Source organism: Falco peregrinus, chromosome 18 (genome assembly GCF_023634155.1).
Source record: "Falco peregrinus isolate bFalPer1 chromosome 18, bFalPer1.pri, whole genome shotgun sequence".
In the NCBI taxonomy this organism is placed as follows: Eukaryota; Metazoa; Chordata; class Aves; order Falconiformes; family Falconidae; genus Falco; species Falco peregrinus.
The window spans coordinates 5,149,754-5,160,435 of record NC_073738.1 but is presented as its reverse complement, the minus strand read 5'-3'; the positions used below and the strand labels follow the sequence as shown (position 1 = coordinate 5,160,435).

General features: G+C 56.7%; 1 protein-coding gene across 8 annotated transcripts in view; it reads right to left on the bottom strand.

Annotated features, from left to right (window-relative positions):
• Nucleotides 1-7,743: 7,743 nt before the first annotated feature.
• TLK2 (tousled like kinase 2) overlaps nt 7,744-10,682 on the bottom strand; it is a 42,468-nt gene continuing 39,529 nt past the window's right edge. For all 8 annotated transcript variants that reach the window (XM_055789836.1, XM_055789842.1, XM_055789837.1 and 5 more), the window contains 2 exons: nt 9,810-9,917; nt 7,744-9,437 (listed from right to left, as the gene is read on the bottom strand). In XM_055789836.1, coding sequence (XP_055645811.1) covers nt 9,264-9,437; nt 9,810-9,917 — 282 coding nt within the window. In that variant the 3' untranslated portion in view covers nt 7,744-9,263. The remainder of the gene's footprint in view (nt 9,438-9,809; nt 9,918-10,682) is intronic.

Here is a 10,682-nt window from a genome sequence, read left to right as displayed (position 1 = left end):
CAGCTCAGGCACGGCTCAGCACAGCTCAGGCACGGCTCGGCACAGCTCGGGCACGGCTTGGCACGGCTCGGCACAGCTCAGGCACGGCTCAGCACAGCTCGGGCACGGCTTGGCACGGCTCGGCACAGCTCAGGCACGGCTCAGGCACAGCTCGGGCATGGCTCGGCACAGCTCGGGCACGGCTCGGGCACAGCTTGGGCACAGCTTGGGCACGGTTTGGGCACGGCTCAGGCATGGCTCAGGCACGGCTCAGGCACGGCTCGGCACAGCTTGGGCACGGCTCAGCACGGCTCAGGCACGGCTCAGGCATGGCTCGGCACGGCTCAGGCACGGCTCGGCACGGCTTGGGCACGGCTCAGCACAGCTCAGGCACAGCTCAGGCACGGCTCAGGCATGGCTCGGCACGGCTCAGGCATGGCTCGGCACGGCTTGGGCACGGCTCAGCACAGCTCAGGCACAGCTCAGGCACGGCTCAGGCATGGCTCGGCACGGCTCAGGCATGGCTCGGCACGGCTTGGGCACGGCTCAGCACAGCTCAGGCACAGCTCAGGCACGGCTCAGGCACGGCTCGGCACGGCTCAGGCATGGCTCGGCACGGCTTGGGCACGGCTCAGCACGGCTCAGGCAAGGCTCAGCACGGCTCGGGCACAGCATCGTCCGGCTGCCGGAGAGCTGGCTCCCCACCATTCTTGGGAGCGACGGAGGAAGCTGCGAGTGTGGAGCTGGGAACACTCGTCGCACGCTGCAAAGATCCAGTTGCTCCAGAGCGGGAAGGGTGACACTCACAGTGCTCATCCCGCGGGAGCATCCCTGAGGATGCAGGAGCCTCTCACTTCCTCCTCCAGCTCTCCAGGGATTTGGGCATGTCAGGCCTCGCCACACAGGTTCTGCCGTGCAGGATCCAGGTGAGATGATGCTTTTACTAAGGCCAAGAGGATGGCAGTGCTCCCCTGAGCGGGCAGCAGGATCTGGCCCTGAGATGGCAGGACGCAGGGACACGGGTGTAAGCCAGCCACGTGCTGTTTGGCCATTCTTGCAAAAATAAATGAATCCGTTGTTTCCCAGCAAGGCAGGAAGGACCTGCCAGGACGGGCTTTGGGGATGCAAACCCTCCGGGGTCGGGGTGGAGGGGTGGGGTGCCAATTAAGCACATGAGCATCTGGGCTGTTGATTATTTTTAAGCCAGGGATTATTTTTTAATTGAGGCAGCGCTGGGAGAGCAGCCTTGCTCACCCTCCACGGCTGGACGCATGCCGGGGGCTGCCCATGGGGAGTGAGCACAACAGCCTGGAGGAGAGGAGGGAGCTGCCCAGATCCTCGCTCCCATCCCTGAACCTTGGCGACCACTCCTGGGGGATGCTGCCCACCAGGGCACTGGCAGCCAGACGTGATGTAGCCGTGAAGTCCCATGAGCAGGACCCTCCGTCCATCCCAGAGAAAACTGACATCCCTTTCCCAGGAGTTCAATCCCATCCAAAGGAGGGGACACAGCAGAGACAAAAGGCGTCGGGTCCCACGGAGCATCGCCGCCCCCCAGTCTGGTTCATCCCATGTCTTGGAGGCCCCTTTGCTGCATGCGATTAGAAGATAATTAGCACTCCCTAACAATTAATTCCTCCAACGCCGGCCAACAGCTCCTCGCCTACTCTCCTCCTAATCCAGTTTAGTACCAGTTGAGTTGCTACTCGTCGGAGTGGATCGGGAGGAAATGCATTTTTCCCTTCCCCTGGGACGTTTCCAGGCTGTCTGACCTCTCTGGCCCTAACGAGCTGCTGCCAGACGAGGGGATGCGGCCGTGTGCAGGGGACGGGCGACGGCGCTGCTGGCCACGCTCTCAGGAGAGTCCTGGCACCAGGTGACGGAGGGGAGCCGTGGGCTTGTCCCAGGCTTGCCCAGTGTTTGTGACATTCAACATCTGCGGCCGATTCCTGCAGTCAGAGCATCCGTATCTGTTCCCTACTTGAAATAAAAAATGCTGGTTTTTGGCTGAAGCAACGTACCGTCTGGGGAGCGGCCGCAGTGGAGGGGGTGCGATGGGGCAGGGTGAAGCAGCATCGGCTTGGGCGAAATCACCCTGCAGAAGGATTTGGAAAGTATTTCCAGAGATGGATCCATGCTGCTTGCCCACCTTTGGCTGCCCTGGCTGGGAGCACTGGCAGAAAATGGGTCAGTCGGGATGCTTGGCATTGCACAAGTTGGAAATAAGTGTCACTAAGGAGCTGTGGGACCCAGCTATTCGGGATGGGAAGGAAAAACCTGGAGTTGAGCTGGGGTGCTCAGTGGCAGCAGGGCACCCTGTGAGTTCCTGAGTTTGGAGCTGATCTGGGGCACGTTTGGTGTTTGATTGTGCCAGAGGTGTTAGAGGACAGGATCTGGGGACCCGTGGACCACGAGAGCAGTGCCTGCAGCACCAGCCTCGAGGGCAGATGCTCCAAAGGATTTGCACCAACCCATCAGCCACCTCTGAGGACCAGCAGGTCCAAAGGGTCTATTTTAGACCCCAGGGTTGACATGGAGGTACATTATGTGCCCAGGGAGGCTGCACGTCCTGCTCAATTGTGCTTTTCCAAGGGTGTTCCCTGCATCCCATGGCTCTCAGGACTGGGCGGGTCAAAGCCCTGCCAGCAAGCATCAGCTGTGGAGGGGCTGCCAGTGCCACGGGCTTTGCTTTGCTGTGGCAGTCGCAGCCGGGGGCTGCCCACACGCCGGGGTCCAGCAGCACCTGCCAGGCTTTGCCACGAGCTCAGCCCTCCGGCCGCGCCGCCTCGGCCTCATCCTGGCCCCCGAACAGGACCAGCTGGGCCAAGATCAACACCCACCTGGCAGGCGCCGCCGCGCTGAGGTCACTGCTTAGGGAAGAGGCTGTCTTGGCGTCTGCTGGCTCCTCTCTCCCCCGCGCCGGCAGCGGCAGCAGGGGAAGGCCACGTCGCTCTCCTCGAGCCGGAGACAAGGCGGGGAGCAGCCAGGACAGCCCCAGGCCCAGCAATGGAGAGGGCTTCCCCCCAGAGCCCACCGCCAGGCTCTGCGCTGGGCGGCGAGGGGTGGCTGGCAGCCCCCTGGCAGGGACGTGGGGCTTGACACTCCCCCCGGCACAGCGGGGAACCTGCATGGGGGTACAGTGGGGGGCTTGCCCCGAAGCACCAGTTTGCATTTGCAGCCTTCCCTCTGAGGCTGAGCGTGGGGAAACGATGGGTGGGCTCAGCTCTTCCATCGGGCACCCGGGTGATGCCGATGGTCCCGAGGGTTTGGTTTTGCCAAGCACTGATGGGGTTTGTGCTGGGAGAGGGGTCTTGCCGCTGGCTGGGGCCCCACCGAGCAGGGGGTGTCGGGGAGGCACCCTCGCCTGCGCTGTGGTTTGCTCCTCGCCTGAGCACAGAAACGCCGTGTTTAAGCTCAGCCCCAGCTTTGCTCGACACCCAGCTGCGGGCAGAAGGATCCTGGCCAAAAAGAAGGGCCGTTTCCTTGCCTCCAAACCGACCGTCCCCTCAGCTCTTGCGAGGAGCAGACGGGGCTCTGCCAGCTGCTGGGGACCCTCCAGGGCTTTGGGCAGCCCCAGACCCCCCCCTCGCCCCCCTGCCCAACTCCACTGGCTCCAAGCACTGCAAAGAGGGGGTGGGGGGTCCCTTTGTGGGCGCCCCACACTGGGGCTCTCAGAGCTCTTTGCTGCTCTCTCTTCTGCAGCCCTTAAAAGTCAGGCAAGTTCAAGCTGCAAATAATTTATTAAAACCAGATGTGCTCGCTCAAAGCTGCCACGAGGAATTTCAGGGCGCTCCAGCCCTGGGAGGGCCAGCGCCGAGATCCCTGCCCTTCCGCCGCGGGGGCGAGACGGGGCTGGGGGCTTCCCGGGGAGCAGCGCTGCCCTCCGAGCCCGCTGCCTCTCCTTCCTCCCCGGCCTCCCCAGAGCTCCTGGAAAGGGGCAAAGAGAAATTCCAGCCATTTGCAAGAAATCTGCCTTTTAGAAAAACACTTTCTCTGCATGACTGGAGCAAATGAGCAGAGCCGGGTTGCCGAGCGGGAAGGGAAGGCAGCTGGAGAGCGGCGGAGGACAGCACATCCCGAACGGCATCTTCCCCCAGCCAGAAGCAGGGATGGGTCCGGGAAGCAGAGATCCCACCCTGTCCCACGGCCCTTTCCAGCAGGAGCAGCCTGGTCCAGCGGCCACGCAGTCAGCCCCAGATGCTTCATTTCCACCTCTGCCACTGCCATACCCGGTAGCCACGGGCACGTGCCCTTCCACCTCTGTCCCTCGCCGGTCCCTTTAGCCTGGAGAGGTTTTGGCACCAATCCCGGCCGGTCTCCTGGGTTTGGGTGCGAGCGGGTGGATTTTCAGGATTAGCAGGAGCTGGGATGAGCCAATGCTGAACAAAGCAGGTTTTGAGCCCTGAATCTCACAATCAAGGCCAAGAGCGAGGAGGTTGCCGACACGGCAGCCCATGTCCTGCGGACCCGAGCCAGCATGTGCTCATGGCTCCCGCACAGCTGGTGGCTTCGGTCAAGAGAGGACGGCGCTGAGCAGAGCTCAGGGGGTTTTTCTTCCCGTGAACCCAAACCAGAGCCAAGCACCCCGGCCTGCGTTGCCTGTGGCTGCTCGAGTGGGGATGGGAGATCTGACCTGCACGCCAGGCCAAGTCTCCTCGTCTTCACCCCGCCGCCCCCCACAGCATCCCAGTGTTTTTAGCCCCACCTGGACCACTGCTCCTCTCTGCCCCATCCCTGCAGCCCAAGTAACAGCGGGTGGGAGGGCAGCTCTGGGCCAGGGCTGCCTGCGGGCTGGTGAGGCTCATCCCACACTGGTGGGGCAGACGGTGGCTGACGTCTCTTTTCAGACTTTACTGGATCAACACGAAGCACGGAGCCCCCCCTGCGCTGACCCAGCAGCTGGCCAGCGTTTGGAAATGAGAGGCAACAGAGCAATAGAAGGACGGAGGGAGAAGAAAGGCTGCAGCAACCCATCCCATGGCAAGAGGCAGAGCTGGGAGTGAAGAGAAGACGGGACGCGCACAGCGCTGGCAGCGGCGCACGGCTCTTTAGCAGACAGCACGCGCCAGCGGCTTTTCCCGTCCCTCGCGCCCCCACGCAGTTAATGCATGAAATAAGAGCGTGTCTCAGCCCCGGTCCCAGCTCCTGCTCCCCCGCCCGGCACAGACAATAGCGTCCTTGTGGCCAAGACGCCTGTTCCTGGGTGAGAATGTGGTGAGGGGAGGCTGAGCAGCTCCGCGTTTGCTTGGCCTCTCACCCCCACCCAGGGCGATGGCTCTGGAGCACCGGCTGCCCCAGGGGCAGCGCCGGGGTGAAGCGGGGACTTGGGCACAGCCACGTGCGGCGGTGGAAATTCAGCGTCACGTGCAAAGGTTCCTCGGCGTTTGGTAGAAAAGGTGACTCCGGTCTGGGCGGGAGTCAGGGCTGCACCGGGTCCCCACGTCCACACGCTGCAAGTCCCCTCTCCCACTCCATGCTGGGAGCGGGAAGGTTTGAGTCAAGGCTGCTTGAGCCAGGCTTGCGTAGCACCCAGAAAATACCATCCTCCGGCAGCAAACCCCAGGGAGACACTGGCAGCGGGAGCAAACCTCGTGCCGAGGGTTTGCCAGGTCGCAAAATAAACTGGGACTGGCCCATTTGGCAGGAGGCAGCTCATTGCCTAGCGTGCCTCCTAACCGCTAACGCAGGAGGCGAAGCATCCAGCGAGGCAGCCCCTCGGTCAGTCTCTCGTTCCCGCTGGCGTCAAGCTGAGCGCGTAATCCCGCACGTACCCCCGCTCCCGGGCACGCCACGCAGGCGCGGTGGGTGCCTGCCCCCGAGGCCCGGCTGCCGCCGCAGGATGCTTGTGCGCTCGCTGCCGAAACGCTGCCGCCACCTCCCCCTGCCCAAATCTGTGTCGCATCATCAAAACTGGCACAGGGGGCTGAAAAATAATCAACTGCAGCAGCGGGGAGGGAGCCGAGCTGCTCTCGGTGTTTGGTTTCACTCGCGCTCAGCCCAACGCCGACTTCAAGTGCAGCGAGGGTGGTGTAGGCTGCAGAGAAGCCCCGATCCCCGCGACGACTCCTCAATCCCCCCCGACTCCCCCTCGGAGGCAGCAGGCTCCAGGGGGCTGCCGCTGCCCAGCTCCATGGGGGGGCCACCCCGCACTGGGGCTGTGACACACCGGCAGAGGAGCCGGGCGTGTGAACCGGTGCTCCCCAGTTATTAGTCCAGATATAAGCAAACTCGACATCTTCAGCTGCCAAGGTCCTTTTTAATTTTCTATTGTATGTTTTTTTTAAAGCTGACAAGGCTCAGCCGTAAGAAATTAAAGGAGCCGAGTTTCTCATCACTGCTCAGCACAGTTACTCTGGGTGACTGAGGCTGGAGCCTCGGGCACCCGTGCGCTGGGGAGCGGCCAGCGGGTTGCAGCCACCAGCTCCCGGCAGAGACAGCCAGGGCACAGGAGTTCAACACCCATTTTCATCAACAGACACAGAAAAGGTGCATTTTGTGTCCTGAACATCTATAGCTTCTAAAGGCAGCTGCTACTCTACTGGAAATGAGGGACAAACCCACCTCGAATGTGTCTCGACGTTCCACAACAAGATCGATGCCAGTAATTAAATAAGACTTTGTAATTTTCAGCAATTCCCCCCTCCGAGGCAGAGATCTCACTGCTCTGAGCTGCTGAACGCAGCCCTCCTCCATCCTTCCTCATCTTGTCTCATGTCAACTCCACGCAGCCACTGCAAGAGAGCTCGTGCCAACGCTACAAAGAGCAGAACAGTAAGAGCCGAGCAAATCGGTTTCTTAAAACTTATTTTAATATCCATGTCTCATCTGTTGGGTAGAGCCAAAACAGTCTGGCCTGGTTTAAGTTACAAATTCTTCATACACTTTTCTTTAAGTAAATGAACAGTGTGGCAATAGGGTCTGTTATTGGAAGTGAAACCCATATTAACAAGGAAGGTGTCGCAGCCAGAATTCTACCAGGGTTCTTCACTGCCATCAGCCTCAGGAAAGGCCAACGCTGTCCCCACGCCCCTGGATGGGTGTCGCACAGCAGGAATAAATGCATCTGACACAAAACTAATCACACCCACAGAGATAGCACACACTGTATGTCCAAGAAACAACGGGACCGGGATAGAAAAAACCCTTTTAGAATTCTCCCCGATCTGGTGGACAGACACCAAATCATCAGCTTCAGCAAACGGGATGAAGCATCAACCCTGATTGCGCCTGACAGGCTGAATAGACAAGTCGAAGTGCTGTTTGCTAAATAGTTAACTTCTGGAACAGAGCAGCAGGGATGGAAAGGGCTAAGAAATGATGGCTGAGGATTTAAAGATGCAGTATTTCTTTTCTTTGTTTAAAATACTACAGTTTAGAGACCACCTTAATGCAGCTGCAAGTGAATACATCCAATTAAAAGCCCAAGAGTCACTACAAAAACAGTAAGAAAAATCAAAGCGGCAGAGTTCTCCACTTCCCAGGTCCATCGCCTGATTTCAGCAGACTCCTCCATTTTTCAGTTTACTAGAAGTTCCTGATCAGGTTTAAGCATAATACTTGCAGACGATGGCTTACAATAAGGCAGACAAGCAGTAGTTCTCTCTGAAAAGTGCACAATGGAGAACATCGCTTGCCACAAGAACGCCATTTGGCTACCAAGCACCCCAAAACCAGTCCACGTGGTGCCGGAGCTGCGGGTGCGATGCTGGAGGTGACGCACGGACAGCCCACGCCGCAGCGCTCAGGGTCATGTGTTTTTTAAACAACACCCTGAATACAGTGTACCGCTCGGCTCCCTACCGACACAAGCCTTGCTTTTGAACACTGCATCTTTAAATATTTCTGGCTATGAACTCCTGCCACATGTTAGGAGCACTCCAACCCGGCTGCCACATGTTCAAGTGCTGTGCTTTTTGTATGTGTTTTCAGTTTTCCTTCAATGTGGGGGGAACAGGGGGCAGAGCGGGGACAAGAGGCTTGCGTTTCACAGCAGGCAGGATCCCGCCGAAGGGTGTGAGACCCTCCAGACTACAGAAGGGAGACAAAAAAAAAAAATTCGGGTGTTTGCTCCCTTCAAGAACATTATCTCATCCCCTCTCACTTGAAATCGGATGCAGCGATGGCAGCAAGTTAGGAAAGTCAGCAAGTTTTAGAAGGTAAGTGTTAAGGGAGAGGAAGCTTTGCTGCCAAGTCACCTAACCGAGAAGAGCAGACAAGTCTTCAGCTTTGGATTTTTGTAAGATGAACAAGGTATGTACAGTACTGCGTGAGCACAGATCACACCTGTGATCAGCTGGGCTGTGCTCCGATTCTTTCCCGTTCACTGCCTGCCTTTTCAACAGTCAACAGGTATCACACTCACGAGAGCAGAGAGCACGTCGTGAACATGTCAGGGTGTGTTTTCAAAAAGAACAGCACTTCAAATAAATTAAAAAGGTGCAACCGTTGAGAGCTACGAAGCAGCAGCTGAAAACCTTGTGGCAGTCTGAGCTGTGATCCACTCTGATCACAGGAGATCTACGCAAGCCTGTTCTCCTGTGGGCTTCAGCGCCCTCCTGAGAAGGTGAATTGTATTCATGAGGCCACCCCAAGGGAGCAGAAAGCTGCACCATCCGCAGAATGGACACTGCCATGAGCCTGCTAATACGGGTTTCACTTTGAGACCAGAAAACTGTTTTCTTCCAAAAAATTGTTATTTTTAAAAAATTGAAATTAATTAGGGGTAAAACACTAACTCTAGTGCCATGAACAGGCAGGATCAACTTTTTTCCCCTCCAAAGGGCAAAGAGTCATATACCATCCCCAGCTGAACCTTGGTGCTTCGAGCTTTTCAGGAGATGTTACCTAAACTTTATTAAAAGAAAAAGAACAATGTTTAAATATCAACACTGGACTAGCCCAGTCTTTCTCCAAAGTCCACATTCTTCATATGAAGCACACACGGCGTCCTGGATTCCCCAAGGCTGCATGTTCAGAAGTTCACAGTACATGGAACCATGTCTTTTTGTATTTTCTTGAGTTTCCCCTCCTTGCTCAGAGCAGCCACCCTTTTGTGGTCATTTACTGGATAAACCTCAAGCCATCTCCTATCCACATGGCTTGGCCTAGATGCCGAAGGTTTTCTTGATGAGAGTTGATGTCATGCTCTATGGATGGAAAAAAGCAAGAGAAAAAAAGCACCTGGTACAGGTTTCTCGAGACCCTTGCGGATTCCTCTATTCCAAAGCTGTTTCTGAAAGTCTTTTTGCCGGTTTCTCAAGCAGTTTTTGGCCTATTACTCTGTCTCAGTTTGAAGAGCTATTATTGGATGATCCAGAGGTTGATGCAATCGCAGCTCCAGCTGGGCTGCTTGTGGATACAGATTTGCGGATGTGAGGCAGCAAGTACGGGTCACAGGCCAGTTGCTGGACATCTATCCGATCCTCCTTTCGGTAGGCCAAACAACGTCTGATAAACGCCTGCAGATACCCCAAAGGCAAAACGAGAATTAGCAGACGGACAGAAATAGGAAGCTTTACCAGAGAACTCTTCAGGCACGGGGGCAATCTGACAACCCCAGCGCTTGAAATTCCTTCTGCAGTGACCACAGAGACAGCCCAACTCCTACACCAGAAGCTCATCTTTTATCAGGAGAACGCGCGGGCAGAGGCACGCACCGCACTCTGTTCAGTCCTCAGCCTGACAGCTACAGCAGCGCAAAGCCACCGAACGCGCTGCAGGAGGCAAGTGTCAAACACTGAACTCCTGCTGGTTTTAGGGAAACCAAGAGGATAGAGCTGCCAGTGCCGACCCAACATACACAGCGTGATCAAACTCGCTGCAAGATTTACCTTTGCTTCTGGTGTGACTACTGGCTTTGGAGGGAACTGCACCTCGGTAGCTTTCAGAATTGTGTTCTCCTGCAGAATGTCTTGTTGTGACTGGTTGTGACCAAAGGGCTACCAAAAAAAACCCAACAGAAGACAGTAGTTAAAGTTTTAAGACAGGCCTTAAAAACCCCCGTAATTCTACTCTTTTATCATCGCTTGACATCAGTATTTTTCTGAGCAAGCAGCTCACAAATGCTGTGAGGGTGCTGCAGATTCCAGCCAGATGAGGACACATTGCTCCTGACCTTAAACTGAACAAAAGGGATGAAACTGGAACATGTCTGGGGTGTCTCCAACTCTGACAGGAATGGGATGGGATCGGAGCAGGCCTTGCTTGGGCTGGGATCTCCCTGATGTGCCAGTTCAGCAGGTTGGGGAAAATGAAAAGTGACAGTCCTGCAAACATGTTAAAGTTAGCCACAGCCCCGGGGCATGTCAGGGTCCTGCTGCCAACAGGCAGCTCCTACAAATTCTCACATTCCTTCTTGGGCTTTGGTGGTGGCGTCAGTATGTCTAAATGTGACTCGACACTGGTGTCTGCTCCACCTGGAGCTCCCACGGATGTTTTGGAGGGATTAACTGAGCTGGATAGAGCGCTCTAGACAAAGAGTTAAGTCTCTTTCCAGACCTAGGTCAGCTTCAGCACACACAAGAGGGCCTTCCTCTATCTAAGCCAACAGCAGATTCACCCACTTCAGTCCCTGCTGCGCTGGTTCCACTGTCTGACTGACAACACTAAGCAACACACCACGTTTCTCAGCCCAGGCTTTCACAACACTTGCAGCAGCAGGCTCCACAAAGGCTTAGTGCACTGAAAGCATCACAAAACAACGC